This window comes from Artemia franciscana, unplaced genomic scaffold (genome assembly GCF_032884065.1).
Source record: "Artemia franciscana unplaced genomic scaffold, ASM3288406v1 Scaffold_5207, whole genome shotgun sequence".
Classification (NCBI taxonomy): Eukaryota; Metazoa; Arthropoda; class Branchiopoda; order Anostraca; family Artemiidae; genus Artemia; species Artemia franciscana.
In genome coordinates this window covers 4,900-21,644 of record NW_027065592.1, presented here as the reverse complement: position 1 = coordinate 21,644, position 16,745 = coordinate 4,900, and the positions used below count along the sequence as shown (strand labels likewise).

The window sequence follows — 16,745 nt, the reverse complement described above, 5'->3', positions numbered from 1 at the left end:
GAGCCTTTAATCACATTCTTTACCATTTGCAATCATAAAATTGTCTAATATCTTCATTTTTTCAACATACGTAGCTATTACCCTTGAAAACTAAAACTTTTGAAATAGGAAAAGAGCCTTTAATCACATTCTTTACCATGTGCAATCATAAAATAGTCTAATATCTTCATTTTCTCAACATACGTAGCTATTACCCTCGAAAACTAAAACTTTTGACATAGGAAAAGAGCCTTTAATCACATTCTTTACCATTTGCAATCATAAAATAGTCTAATATCTTCATTTTTTAAACATACGTAGCTATTACCATTGAAAACTAAAACTTTTGACATAGGAAAAGAGCCTTTAATCACATTCTTTACCATTTGCAATCATAAAATTGTCTAATATCTTCATTTTTTCAACATACGTAGCTATTACCCTCGAAAACTAAACTTTTGACATAAGAAAAGAGCCTTTAATCACATTCTTTACCATGTGCAATCATAAAATTGTCTAATATCTTCATTTTTTCAACATAAGTAGCTATTACCCTCGAAAACTAAAATTTTTGAAATAGGAAAAGAGCCTTTAATCACATTCTTTACCATGTGCAATCATAAAATAGTCTAATATCTTCATTTTTTCAACATACGTAGCTATTACCCTCGAAAACTAAAACTTTTGAAATAGGATAGAAGCCTTTAATCACATTCTTTACCATGTGCAATCATAAAATTGTCTAATATCTTCATTTTTTCCACAGACAAAGCTCTTACCCCCGAAAACTAAAACTTTTGAAATAGGAAAAGAGCCTTTAATCACATTCTTTACCATTTGCAATAATAAAATAGTCTAATATATTCACTTTTTCAACATACATAGCTCTTACCCCCGAAAACTAAAACTTTTGACATAGGAAAAGAGCCTTTAATCACATTCTTTACCATGTGCAATCATAAAATGGTCTAATATCTTCATTTTTTCAACATACGTAGCTATTACCCTCGAAAACTAAAACTTTTGAAATAGGAAACGAGCCTTTAATCACATTCTTTACCATGTGCAATCATAAAATTGTCTAATATATTCATTTTTTCATCATACGTAGCTATTACCCTCGAAAACTAAAACTTTTGAAATAGGAAAAGAGCCTTTAATCACATTCTTTACCATGTGGAATCATAAAATAGTCTAATATCTTCATTTTTTCAACATACTTAGCTATTACCCTCGAAAATTAAAACTTTTGACATAGGAAAAGAGCCTTTAATCACATTCTTTACCATTTGCAATCATAAAATTGTCTAATATCTTCATTTTTTCCACAGACAAAGCTATTACCCTCGAAAACTAAAACTTTTGAAATAGGAAAAGAGCCTTTAATCACATTCTTTACCATTTGCAGTCATAAAATAGTCTAATATCTTCATTTTTTCCACAGACAAAGCTATTACCCTCGAAAACTAAAACTTTTGAAATAGGAAAAGAGCCTTTAATCACATTCTTTACCATTTGCAATCATAAAATAGTCTAATATCTTCATTTTTTCAACATACGTAGCTATTACCCTCGAAAACTAAAACTTTTGACATAGGAAAAGAGCCTTTAATCACATTCTTTACCATTTGCAATCATAAAATAGTCTAATATCTTCATTTTTTCAACATACGTAGCTATTGCCCTCGAAAACTAAAACTTTTGACATATGAAAAGAGCCTTTAATCACATTCTTTACCATTTGCAATCATAAAATAGTCTAATATATTCATTTTTTCATCATACGTAGCTATTACCCTCGAAAACTAAAACTTTTGAAATAGGAAAAGAGCCTTTAATCACATTCTTTACCATGTGCAATCATAAAATTGTCTAATATCTTCATTTTTTCCACAGACAAAGCTCTTACCCCCGAAAACTAAAACTTTTGAAATAGGAAAAGAGCCTTTAATCACATTCTTTACCATTTGCAATAATAAAATAGTCTAATATATTCATTTTTTCAACATACATAGCTCTTACCCCGAAAACTAAAACTTTTGACATAGGAAAAGAGCCTTTAATCACATTCTTTACCATGTGCAATCATAAAATTGTCTAATATCTTCATTTTTTCAACATACGTAGCTATTACCCTCGAAAACTAAAACTTTTGAAATAGGAAACGAACCTTTAATCACATTCTTTACCATGTGCAATCATAAAATTGTCTAATATATTCATTTTTTCATCATACGTAGCTATTACCCTCGCAAACTAAAACTTTTGAAATAGGAAAAGAGCCTTTAATCACATTCTTTACCATGTGCAATCATAAAATAGTCTAATATCTTCATTTTTTCAACATACTTAGCTATTACCCTCGAAAACTAAAACTTTTGACATAGGAAAAGAGCCTTTAATCACATTCTTTACCATTTGCAATCATAAAATTGTCTAATATCTTCATTTTTTCCACAGACAAAGCTATTACCCTCGAAAACTAAAACTTTTGAAATAGGAAAAGAGCCTTTAATCACATTCTTTACCATTTGCAATCATAAAATAGTCTAATATCTTCATTTTTTCAACATACGTTGCTATTACCCTCGACAACTAAAACTTTTGACATAGGAAAAGAGCCTTTAATCACATTCTTTACCATTTGCAATCATAAAATAGTCTAATATCTTCATTTTTTCCACAGACAAAGCTATTACCCTCGAAAACTAAAACTTTTGAAATAGGAAAAGAGCCTTTAATCACATTCTTTACCATGTGCAATCATAAAATTGTCTAATATCTTCATTTTTTAAACATACGTAGCTATTACCCGCGAAAACTAAAACTTTTGAAATAGGAAAAGAGGCTTTAATCACATTCTTTACCATGTGCAATCATAAAATAGTCTAATATCTTCATTTTTTCAACATACGTAGCTATTACCCTCGAAAACTAAAACTTTTGACATAGGAAAAGAGTCTTTAATCACATTCTTTACCATTTACAATCATAAAATAGTCTAATATCTTCATTTTTTCAACATACGTAGCTATTACCATTGAAAACTAAAACTTTTGACATAGGAAAAGAGCCTTTAATCTCATTCTTTAACATTTGCAATCATAAAATAGTCTAATATCTTCATTTTTTCAACATACGTAGCTATTACCCTCGAAAACTAAAACTTTTGACATAGGAAAAGAGCCTTTAATCACATTCTTTACCATTTGCAATCATAAAATAGTCTAATATCTTCATTTTTTCAACATACGTAGCTATTACCCTCGAAAACTAAAACTTTTGACATAGGAAAAGAGCCTTTAATCACATTCTTTACCATTTGCAATCATAAAATAGTCTGATATCTTCATTTTTTTCACATACGTAGCTATTACCCTCGAAAACTAAAACTTTTGACATAGGAAAAGAGCCTTTAATCACATTCTTTACCATTTGCAATCATAAAATAGTCTAATATCTTCATTTTTTCAACATACTTAGCTATTACCCTCGAAAACTAAAACTTTTGAAATATTAAAAGAGCCTTTAATCACATTCTTTACCATGTGCAATCATAAAATTGTCTAATATCTTCATTTTTTCCACATACGTAGCTATTACCCTCGAAAACTAAAACTTTTGAAATAGTAGAAGAGCCTGTAATCACATTCTTTACCATGTGCAATCATAAAATAGTCTAATATCTTCATTGTTCAACATACGTAGCTATTACTCTCGAAAACTAAAACTTTTGAAATAGGAAAAGAGCCTTTAAGCACTTTCTTTACCATGTGCAATCATAAAATAGTCTAATATCTTCATTTTTTCAACATACGTAGCTATTACCCTCGAAAACTAAAACTTTTGACATAGGAAAAGAGCCTTTAATCACATTCTTTACCATGTGCAATCATAAAATAGTCTAATATCTTCATTTTTTCAACATACGTAGCTATTACCCTCGACAACTAAAACTTTTGACATAGGAAAAGAGCCTTTAATCACATTCTTTACCATTTGCAATCATAAAATAGTCTATTATCTTCATTTTTTCAACATACGTAGCTATTACCCTCGAAAACTAAAACTTTTGAAATAGTAAAAGAGCCTTTAATCACATTCTTTACCATGTGCAATCATAAAATAGTCTAATATCTTCATTTTCTCAACATACGTAGCTATTACCCTCGAAAACTAAAACTTTTGAAATAGGAAAAGAGCCTTTAATCACATTCTTTACCATGTGCAATCATAAAATAGTCTACTATCTTCATTTTTTCAACATACGTAGCTATTACCCTCGAAAACTAGAACTTTTGACATTGGAAAAGAGCCTTTAATCACATTCTTTACCATTTGAAATCATAAAATAGTCTAATATCTTCATTTTTTCAAAATACGTAGCTATTACCCTAGAAAACTAAAACTTTTGACATAGGGAAAGAGCCTTTAATCACATTCTTTACCATTTGCAATCATAAAATTGTCTAATATCTTCATTGTTTCAACATACGTAGCTATTACCCTCGAAAACTAAAACTTTTTACATAGGAAAAGAGCCTTTAATCACATTCTTTACCAAGTGCAATCATAAGATTGTCTAATATCTTCATTTTTTCAACATACGTAGCTATTACCCTCGAAAACTAAAACTTTTGAAATAGGAAAAGAGCCTTTAATCACATTCTTTACCATTTGCAATCATAAAATAGTCTAATATCTTCATTTTTTCAACATACTTAGCTATTACCCTCGAAAACTAAAACTTTTGAAATATTAAAAGAGCCTTTAATCACATTCTTTACCATGTGCAATCATAAAATTGTCTAATATCTTCATTTTTTCCACATACGTAGCTATTACCCTCGAAAACTAAAACTTTTGAAATAGTAGAAGAGCCTGTAATCACATTCTTTACCATGTGCAATCATAAAATAGTCTAATATCTTCATTTTTCAACATACGTAGCTATTACCCTCGAAAACTAAAACTTTTGAAATAGGAAAAGAGCCTTTAATCACATTCTTTACCATGTGCAATCATAAAATAGTCTAATATCTTCATTTTTTCAACATACGTAGCTATTACCCTCGAAAACTAAAACTTTTGACATAGGAAAAGAGCCTTTAATCACATTCTTTACCATGTGCAATCATAAAATAGTCTAATATCTTCATTTTTTCAACATACGTAGCTATTACCCTCGACAACTAAAACTTTTGACATAGGAAAAGAGCCTTTAATCACATTCTTTACCATTTGCAATCATAAAATAGTCTATTATCTTCATTTTTTCAACATACGTAGCTATTACCCTCGAAAACTAAAACTTTTGAAATAGTAAAAGAGCCTTTAATCACATTCTTTACCATGTGCAATCATAAAATAGTCTAATATCTTCATTTTCTCAACATACGTAGCTATTACCCTCGAAAACTAAAACTTTTGAAATAGGAAAAGAGCCTTTAATCACATTCTTTACCATGTGCAATCATAAAATAGTCTACTATCTTCATTTTTTCAACATACGTAGCTATTACCCTCGAAAACTAGAACTTTTGACATAGGAAAAGAGCCTTTAATCACATTCTTTACCATTTGAAATCATAAAATAGTCTAATATCTTCATTTTTTCAAAATACGTAGCTATTACCCTAGAAAACTAAAACTTTTGACATAGGGAAAGAGCCTTTAATCACATTCTTTACCATTTGCAATCATAAAATTGTCTAATATCTTCATTGTTTCAACATACGTAGCTATTACCCTCGAAAACTAAAACTTTTTACATAGGAAAAGAGCCTTTAATCACATTCTTTACCAAGTGCAATCATAAGATTGTCTAATATCTTCATTTTTTCAACATACGTAGCTATTACCCTCGAAAACTAAAACTTTTGAAATAGGAAAAGAGCCTTTAATCACATTCTTTACCATGTGCAATCATAAAATAGTCTAATATCTTCATTTTTTCAACATACGTAGCTATTACCCTCAAAAACTAAAACTTTTGAAATAGGAAAAGAGCCTTTAATCACATTCTTTACCATTTGCAATCATAAAATAGTCTAATATCTACATTTTTTCAACATACGTAGCTATTACACTCGAAAACTAAAACTTTTGAAATAGGAAAAGAGCCTTTAATCACAATCTTTACCATTTGCAATCATAAAATAGTCTAATATCTTCATTTTTTCAACATACGTAGCTATTACCCTCGAAAACTAAAACTTTTGAAATAGGAAAAGAGCCTTTAATCACATTCTCTACCATTTGCAATCATAAAATAGTCTAATATCTTCATTTTTTCCACAGACAAAGCTATTACCCTCGAAAACTAAAACTTTTGAAATAGTAGAAGAGCCTTTAATCACATTCTTTACCATGTGCAATCATAAAATAGTCTAATATCTTCATTTTTCAACATACGTAGCTATTACCCTCGAAAACTAAAACTTTTGAAATAGGAAAAGAGCCTTTAATCACATTCTTTACCATGTGCAATCATAAAATAGTCTAATATCTTCATTTTTTCAACATACGTAGCTATTACCCTCGAAAACTAAAACTTTTGACATAGGAAAAGAGCCTTTAATCACATTCTTTACCATTTGCAATCATAAAATAGTCTAATATCTTCATTTTTTCAACATACGTAGCTATTACCCTCTAAAACTAAAACTTTTGACATAGGAAAAGAGCCTTTAATCACATTCTTTACCATTTAAAATCATAAAATAGTCTAATATCTTCATTTTTTCAACATACGTAGCTATTACCCTCGAAAACTAAAACTTTTGACATAGGAAAAGAGCCTTTAATCACATTCTTTACCATTTGCAATCATAAAATAGTCTAATATCTTAATTTTTCCAACATACGAAGCTATTACCCATGAAAACTAAAACTTTTGACATAGGAAAAGAGCCTTTAATCACATTCTTTACCATTTGCAATCATAAAATAGTCTAATATCTTCATTTTTTCAACATACGTAGCTATTACTCTCGAAAACTAAAACTTTTGACATAGGAAAAGAGCCTTTAATCACATTCTTTACCATTTGCAATCATAAAATAGTCTAATATCTTCATTTTTTCAACATACTTAGCTATTACCCTCGCAAACTAAAACTTTTGAAATATTAAAAGAGCCTTTAATCACATTCTTTAGCATGTGCAATCATAAAATTGTCTAATATCTTCATTTTTTCAACATACGTTGCTATTACCCTCGAAAACTAAAACTTTTGAAATAGTAAAAGAGCCTTTAATCACATTCTTTACCATGTGCAATCATAAAATAGTCTAATATCTTCATTTTTCAACATACGTAGCTATTACCCTCGAAAACTAAAACTTTTGAAATAGGAAAAGAGCCTTTAATCACATTCTTTACCATGTGCAATCATAAAATAGTCTAATATCTTCATTTTTTCAACATACGTAGCTATTACCCTCGAAAACTAAAACTTTTGACATAGGAAAAGAGCCTCTAATCACATTCTTTACCATTTGCAATCATAAAATAGTCTAATATCTTAATTTTTTCAACATACGTAGCTATTACCCTCGAAAACTAAAACTTTTGACATAGGAAAAGAGTCTTTAATCACATTCTTTACCATTTGCAATCATACAATTGTCTAATATCTTCATTTTTTCAACATACGTAGCTATTACCCTCGAAAACTAAAACTTTTGACATAAGAAAAGAGCCTTTAATCACATTCTTTACTATGTGCAATCATAAAATTGTCTAATATCTTCATTTTTTCAACATAAGTAGCTATTACCCTCGAAAACTAAAACTTTTGAAATAGGAAAAGAGCCTTTAATCACATTCTTTACCATGTGCAATCATAAAATAGTCTAATATCTTCATTTTTTCAACATACGTAGCTATTACCCTCGAAAACTAAAACTTTTGAAATAGGAAAAGAGCCTTTAATCACATTCTTTACCATGTGCAATCATAAAATTGTCTAATATCTTCATTTTTTCCACAGACAAAGCTCTTACCCCCAAAAACTAAAACTTTTGAAATAGGAAAAGAGCCTTTAATCACATTCTTTACCATTTGTAATAATAAAATAGTCGAATATATTCATTTTTTCAACATATATAGCTCTTACCCCCGAAAACTAAAACTTTTGACATAGGAAAAGAGCCTTTAATCACATTCTTTACCATGTGCAATCATAAAATTGTCTAATATCTTCATTTTTTCAACATACCTAGCTATTACCCTCGAAAACTAAAACTTTTGACATAGGAAAAGAGTCTTTAATCACATTCTTTACCATTTGCAATCATAAAATAGTCTAATATCTTCATTTTCTTAACATACGTAGCTATTACGCTCGAAAACTAAAACTTTTGACATAAGAAAAGAGCCTTTAATCACATTCTTTACCAGTTGCAATCATAAAATAATGTAATATCTTCATTTTTTCAACATACGTAGCTATTACCCTCGAAAACTAAAACTTTTGATATAGTAAAAGAGTCTTTAATCACATTCTTTACCATGTGCAATCATAAAATAGTCTAATATCTTCATTTTTTCAACATACGTAGCTATTACCCTCGAAAACTAGAACTTTTGACATAGGAAAAGAGCCTTTAATCACATTCTTTACCATTTGAAATCATAAAATAGTCTAATATCTTCATTTTTTCAACATACGTAGCTATTACCCTCGAAAACAAAAACTTTTGACATAGGAAAAGAGCCTTTAATCACATTCTTTTCCATTTGCAATCATAAAATTGTCTAATATCTTCATTGTTTCAACATACGTAGCTATTACCCTCGAAAACTAAAACTTTTTACATAGGAAAAGAGCCTTTAATCACATTCTTTACTATGTGCAATCATAAAATTGTCTAATATCTTCATTTTTTCAACATACGTAGCTATTACCCTCGAAAACTAAAACTTTTGAAATAGGAAAAGAGCTTTTAATCACATTCTTTACCATGTGCAATCATAAAATAGTCTAATATCTTCATTTTTTCAACATACGTAGCTATTACCCTCGACAACTAAAACTTTTGACATAGGAAAAGAGCTTTTAATCACATTCTTTACCATTTGCAATCATAAAATAGTCTAATATCTTCATTTTTTCCACAGACAAAGCTATTACCCTCGAAAACTAAAACTTTTGAAATAGGAAAAGAGCCTTTAATCACATTCTTTACCATGTGCAATCATAAAATTGTCTAATATCTTCATTTTTTCAACATACGTAGCTATTACCCTTGAAAACTAAAACTTTTGAAATAGGAAAAGAGCCTTTAATCACATTCTTTACCATGTGCAATCATAAAATAGTCTAATATCTTCATTTTTTCAACATACGTAGCTATTACCCTCGAAAACTAAAACTTTTGACATAGGAAAAGAGCCTTTAATCACATTCTTTACCATTTGCAATCATAAAATAGTCTAATATCTTCATTTTTTAAACATACGTAGCTATTACAATTGAAAACTAAAACTTTTGACATAGGAAAAGAGCCTTTAATCACATTCTTTACCATTTGCAATCATAAAATTGTCTAATATCTTCATTTTTTCAACATACGTAGCTATTACCCTCGAAAACTAAAACTTTTGACATAAGAAAAGAGCCTTTAATCACATTCTTTACCATGTGCAATCATAAAATTGTCTAATATCTTCAGTTTTTCAACATAAGTAGCTATTACCCTCGAAAACTAAAACTTTTGAAATAGGAAAAGAGCCTTTAATCACATTCTTTACCATGTGCAATCATTAAATAGTCTAATATCTTCATTTTTTCAACATACGTAGCTATTACCCTCGAAAACTAAAACTTTTGAAATAGGATAGAAGCCTTTAATCACATTCTTTACCATGTGCAATCATAAAATTGTCTAATATCTTCATTTTTTCCACAGACAAAGCTCTTACCCCCGAGAACTAAAACTTTTGAAATAGGAAAAGAGCCTTTAATCACATTCTTTACCATTTGCAATAATAAAATAGTCTAATATATTCATTTTTTCAACATACATAGCTCTTATCCCCGAAAACTAAAACTTTTGACATAGGAAAAGAGCCTTTAATCACATTCTTTACCATGTGCAATCATAAAATTGTCTAATATCTTCATTTTTTCAACATACGTAGCTATTACCCTCGAAAACTAAAACTTTTGAAATAGGAAACGAGCCTTTAATCAGATTCTTTACCATGTGCAATCATAAAATTGTCTAATATATTCATTTTTTCATCATACGTAGCTATTAGGGGAGAGTCGGGTAAGACGGACCCCATTTTGGTTTTTCGTCTGCGGAAGAGGTTGGAAACAAGCAACGACTGACGAAAGGTGTCTAACTTGTCCCCAAAACATTGAGTTACGTAAAGAAACCTTCTTCACACATAAATCAGCCGTATTTCCGGGCCCAGATAAAAAAAACTGAAGTTGGTCAAAAGGTCCATCTTGCCCACCCCATAGGATAAGATGGACCAGCCCTTTGGGCAAGACGGACCCAATTGCTCAAAAAGATTGATTGTCTCTAAACAATTTTATTTCGAATACTTAAAATACTAGTAGTAAGTAAAAAAGTAAAAAGTTAGCAAATAACTATATTTAAACACTGTACGAGGCCAAAACTACGTGAAAAACGAACTGAGCCGACTGTCTCGTCGTTTCGCCCGAAGGGGTCGGTTTTGGCAGCTTCATGATGACCTCTTCTTTTCGCACGAAGCTCATCTCTTCAGTTGCCGTGAATTTGCTCGATGGAGCTAATCACTTCCAAAACTGAACTTGGAAACCATCAGATTCACAATCACACACAACTCCAACATAATTCCTGAAGCTCTTCTTGGTCGGCACTTTCACAACCAGGAAATCCCCACTTTTTGGTTCGGTTCCATCAAGAAACTCCTCCTCCTCTGACCCATCCAAATGCAAGCTGTCACCACTTTCATCATCCAGCGCGATATGTTCATCGAAGCTGTCTTCCCCGTTCCCAGGCTGTTTGGAGAGGTTTCTCTTTTCAGGCCGTTTTCTTTGAGCTTTCTTTTCTGATTTTTTTTCTTTTCAACTCAAATTCTTCTTCCAGTCTGTTTTTTTCAGGTGTGTTCGTCAGAATTTTGGACTTTGTTCTTTTCCTAGACGTTTTTCCGTCTCTTGCATAGAAACTCGCCTTAGGGTGAGGACGAACCGACTCTGGAGTCACTGGCATAGTCGCAGAAATCACTGAGCTACTGGTAGTTGGCAGCACGTCGTTATTCAAGCTCTCGTCGCCAGGGCTGGTTGATGGAACTGCAGACTGGCCTGTCATAGGAGACGTCTCTGGTGCTGGTCGGTCTGTCACAAAGGCGCTGAGAAAGTCGTGATCTTGGAAAACGTTCCTATTGAAAGGGTATATTCCTGTTTTTTGGAACTCGCTTAGTACGTTTTCCATGACGAAAGCTCTTGGAAAAGCGATTCCAACGAATATTCCGATTTCTTAAATGGTAATCCTCCTGTTTGGGTTCGAAATCATCCACGAGTTAGCTGCTTCATTGTAGTATCGCTTGAATGGCCCATAAACAGCAACATCAAGAGGCTGCAGCTTGTGACTGCAATGTGGCGGAAGCGTTAAAACGTCAATGCCGTTTTCTCTGCAAAGATTAACCACGTTCAATGAGACGTGCGAATCATGGTTATCCATAATCAGCAGAAGTCGATTTGTGGGCGAGCAACTGGTTTGGGAGATCAGATGGCGTATCATATCCGGGAAGATTTCGGCTGTCATCCATCCAGACGGCTGGCATTTTCCTGTGCTTCCAGGGGGCGTGCCATTGGGAAAACTTTGAAGCCAGTTCACTCGTGGAAAGACAAAGAAAGGGGCTATCGACTGGCCAGCTGCGTTGATACACCCTACGACTGTTACCAGCGTCCCTCGCTCAGCCGAAGTAATGCGTCCAACTTGCTTTGATCCCTTTTCTGCAACCACCTTTGGTGTCTTGTGAACGGTGGTTACTCCAGTCTCATCAAGATTATATATTCTATTCGGCGGATACTTGTGCTTTATAAGCAGCTCTTCTAAATTATTGAAGAATTCGCTGACATTCGTCCTGTTGAAGCTGATGGCTCTGGCAAGGCTTGTCGCTTCGGAGGACCTTAGGGAAAGCCCAACACGACTCATAAAGCTATTCATCCAGTCTTTTCCTGCACACTTATTTTCAGTCCAGTTCTTCGGCATATTCTTCCCTTTGGCCTGGGCATATTCATATGCAAGCTGACCTGCTTCCTTTTTCGTAAGTCCATGATGCATGTGCTGTGCCGTGATCATATAGTCCTTCAGAAGTATCTCTTCGTTTGCTGAGAACACACTTTTAAAGTTGAAGGTAGTTGCCAACTCCACTGATTGGGGATCTTCTGCTGCGTCGAGTTTTGCAACTGCTGTTCGCACTGTGCTTCGTGGCAAACCAACCTCTTTCGAAACTTTGCGAAGCGGCGAACCAGATTTAACTCGCATAGCAGCTGCTCTAAGTAATTCCTGGTCATGGAAACCGCGGGTGGTTTTCCTAGTATACTTTCCCATTCTGCAAAAGAGAGACAGCTTAATATATTTCTAATTGACATGCGGGAACAATAAATGCAACACAATATTCACAAAATACGTAAAAAATAATAACTTCGAAAAAGATCCCAGATGACAGGGGGCAAGACGGACCGGTCCGTCTTACCCGCTGTCTCTGTGGTCCATCTTACCCTAAACCTGCTTTTTCGGAATAGTTAAAAATTATAACATAAGATGGCACTGCAATGAAAAAAATTAATGTCTCACACACTCTCCTAGACCTCCATATTTGTAAGAAAAATTACCACAGTATAAAACAGAACATTAGAAACACCAGAAAAGAAAAACATTTACCTCAAAAGCCGGTTTCGAGAATGTGAAAACGAATAAAAATATTTTTCTCGAAGACAAGATTTGCTTCAACTCTCGGACTTCGCTCCGAAACTTGCCACTAGATGGCCGTTGTTTCTAGCTCTACAAGTGATAAAAAGGTGACGCTCAAATCGAGCAATGACAAAAGGTCCGTCTTGCCCCCCGGTCCGTCTTACCCGACTCTCCCCTACCCTCGAAAACTAAAACTTTTGAAATAGGAAAAGAGCCTTTAATCACATTCTTTACCATTTGCAATCATAAAATAGTCTAATATCTTCATTTTTTCAACATACGTTGCTATTACCCTCGACAACTAAAACTTTTGACATAGGAAAAGAGCCTTTAATCACATTCTTTACCATTTGCAATCATAAAATAGTCTAATATCTTCATTTTTTCCACAGACAAAGCTATTACCCTCGAAAACTAAAACTTTTGAAATAGGAAAAGAGCCTTTAATCACATTCTTTACCATGTGCAATCATAAAATTGTCTAATATCTTCATTTTTTAAACATACGTAGCTATTACCCGCGAAAACTAAAACTTTTGAAATAGGAAAAGAGCCTTTAATCACATTCTTTACCATGTGCAATCATAAAATAGTCTAATATCTTCATTTTTTCAACATACGTAGCTATTCCCCTCGAAAACTAAAACTTTTGACATAGGAAAAGAGCCTTTAATCACATTCTTTACCATTTGCAATCATAAAATAGTCTAATATCTTCATTTTTTCAACATACGTAGCTATTACCATTGAAAACTAAAACTTTTGACATAGGAAAAGAGCCTTTAATCTCATTCTTTACCATTTGCAATCATAAAATAGTCTAATATCTTCATTTTTTCAACATACGTAGCTATTACCCTCGAAAACTAAAACTTTTGACATAGGAAAAGAGCCTTTAATCACATTCTTTACCATTTGCAATCATAAAATAGTCTGATATCTTCATTTTTTTCAACATACGTAGCTATTACCCTCGAAAACTAAAACTTTTGACATAGGAAAAGAGCCTTTAATCACATTCTTTACCATTTGCAATCATAAAATAGTCTAATATCTTCATTTTTTCAACATACTTAGCTATTACCCTCGAAAACTAAAACTTTTGAAATATTAAAAGAGCCTTTAATCACATTCTTTACCATGTGCAATCATAAAATTGTCCAATATCTTCATTTTTTCCACATACGTAGCTATTACCCTCGAAAACTAAAACTTTTGAAATAGTAGAAGAGCCTTTAATCACATTCTTTACCATGTGCAATCATAAAATAGTCTAATATCTTCATTTTTCAACATACGTAGCTATTACCCTCGAAAACTAAAACTTTTGAAATAGGAAAAGAGCCTTTAATCACATTCTTTACCATGTGCAATCATAAAATAGTCTAATATCTTCATTTTTTCAACATACGTAGCTATTACCCTCGAAAACTAAAACTTTTGACATAGGAAAAGAGCCTTTAATCACATTCTTTACCATGTGCAATCATAAAATAGTATAATATCTTCATTTTTTCAACATACGTAGCTATTACCCTCGACAACTAAAACTTTTGACATAGGAAAAGAGCCTTTAATCACATTCTTTACCATTTGCAATCATAAAATAGTCTAATATCTTCATTTTTTCCACAGACAAAGCTCTTACCCCCGAAAACTAAAACTTTTGAAATAGGAAAAGAGCCTTTAATCACATTCTTTACCATTTGCAATCATAAAATAGTCTAATATCTTCATTTTTTCAACATGCGTAGCTATTACCCTCGAAAACTAAAACTTTTGAAATAGTAAAAGAGCCTTTAATCACATTCTTTACCATGTGCAATCATAAAATAGTCTAATATCTTCATTTTCTCAACATACGTAGCTATTACCCTCGAAAACTAAAACTTTTGAAATAGGAAAAGAGCCTTTAATCACATTCTTTACCATGTGCAATCATAAAATAGTCTACTATCTTCATTTTTTCAACATACGTAGCTATTACCCTCGAAAACTAGAACTTTTGACATAGGAAAAGAGCCTTTAATCACATTCTTTACCATTTGAAATCATAAAATAGTCTAATATCTTCATTTTTTCAACATACGTAGCTATTACCCTCGAAAACTAAAACTTTTGACATAGGAAAAGAGCCTTTAATCACATTCTTTACCATTTGCAATCATAAAATTGTCTAATATCTTCATTGTTTCAACATACGTAGCTATTACCCTCGAAAACTAAAACTTTTCACATAGGAAAAGAGCCTTTAATCACATTCTTTACCAAGTGCAATCATAAAATTGTCTAATATCTTCATTTTTTCAACATACGTAGCTATTACCCTCGAAAACTAAAACTTTTGAAATAGGAAAAGAGCCTTTAATCACATTCTTTACCATGTGCAATCATAAAATAGTCTAATATCTTCATTTTTTCAACATACGTAGCTATTACCCTCGAAAACTAAAACTTTTGAAATAGGAAAAGAGCCTTTAATCACATTCTTTACCATTTGCAATCATAAAATAGTCTAATATCTTCATTTTTTCAACATACGTAGCTATTACACTCGAAAACTAAAACTTTTGAAATAGGAAAAGAGCCTTTAATCACATTCTTTACCATTTGCAATCATAAAATAGTCTAATATCTTCATTTTTTCAACATACGTAGCTATTACCCTCGAAAACTAAAACTTTTGAAATAGGAAAAGAGCCTTTAATCACATTCTTTACCATTTGCAATCATAAAATAGTCTAATATCTTCATTTTTCAACATGCGTAGCTATTACCCTCGAAAACTAAAACTTTTAAAATAGGAAAAGAGCCTTTAATCACATTCTTTATCATGTGTAATCATAAAATAGTCTAATATCTTCATTTTTTCAACATACGTAGCTATTACCCTCGAAAACTAAAACTTTTGACAAAGGAAAAGATCCTTTAATCACATTCTTTACCATGTGCAATCAAAAAATTGTCTAATATCTTCATTTTTTCCACAGACAAAGCTATTACACTCGAAAACTAAAACTTTTGAAATTAGAAAAGAGCCTTTAATCACATTCTTTACCAATTGCAATCATAAAATAGTCTAATATCTTCATTTTTTCAACATACGTAGCTATTACCCTCGAAAACTAAAACTTTTGACATAGGAAAAGAGCCTTTAATCACATTCTTTACCATTTGCAATCATAAAATAGTCTAATATCTTCATTTTTTCAACATACGTAGCTATTACCCTCGAAAACTAAAACTTTTGACATAGGAAAAGAGCCTTTAATCACATTCTTTACCATTTAAAATCATAAAATAGTCTAATATCTTCATTTTTTCAACATACGTAGCTATTACCCTCGAAAACTAAAACTTTTTACATAGGAAAAGAGCCTTTAATCACATTCTTTACCAAGTGCAATCATAAAATTGTCTAATATCTTCATTTTTTCAACATACGTAGCTATTACCCTCGAAAACTAAAACTTTTGAAATAGGAAAAGAGCCTTTAATCACATTCTTTACCATTTGCAATCATAAAATAGTCTAATATCTTCATTTTTTTTAACATACGTAGCTATTACGCACGAAAACTAAAACTTTTGACATAGGAAAAGAGCCTTTAATCACATTCTTTACCAGTTGCAATCATAAAATAGTGTAATATCTTCATTTTTTCAACATACGTAGCTATTACCCTCGAAAACTAAAACTTTTGATAAAGTAAAAGAGCCTTTAATCACATTCTTTACCATGTGCAATCATAAAATAGTCTAATATCTTCATTTTTTCAACATACGTAGCTATTACCCTCGAAAACTAAAACTTTTGAAATAGGAAAAGAGCCTTTAATCACATTCTTTA

The 16,745-nt window shown here is 31.7% G+C and overlaps 1 protein-coding gene across 1 annotated transcript; it reads right to left on the bottom strand.

Moving 5' to 3' along the window:
* Positions 1 to 11,453: 11,453 nt before the first annotated feature.
* On the bottom strand, positions 11,454 to 12,533 carry LOC136043380 (tigger transposable element-derived protein 6-like). Its single transcript, XM_065728295.1, has one exon. The coding sequence runs from the start codon at positions 12,531 to 12,533 to the stop codon at positions 11,454 to 11,456; it is 1,080 nt and encodes a 359-aa protein (XP_065584367.1).
* Between the last annotated feature and the right edge of the window lie 4,212 nt (positions 12,534 to 16,745).

Excerpts from the sequence above, each read along its gene's own strand:
- LOC136043380 (XM_065728295.1), bottom strand. The coding sequence starts at position 12,533 with ATGGGAAAGTATACTAGGAAAACCACCCGCGGTTTCCATGACCAGGAA.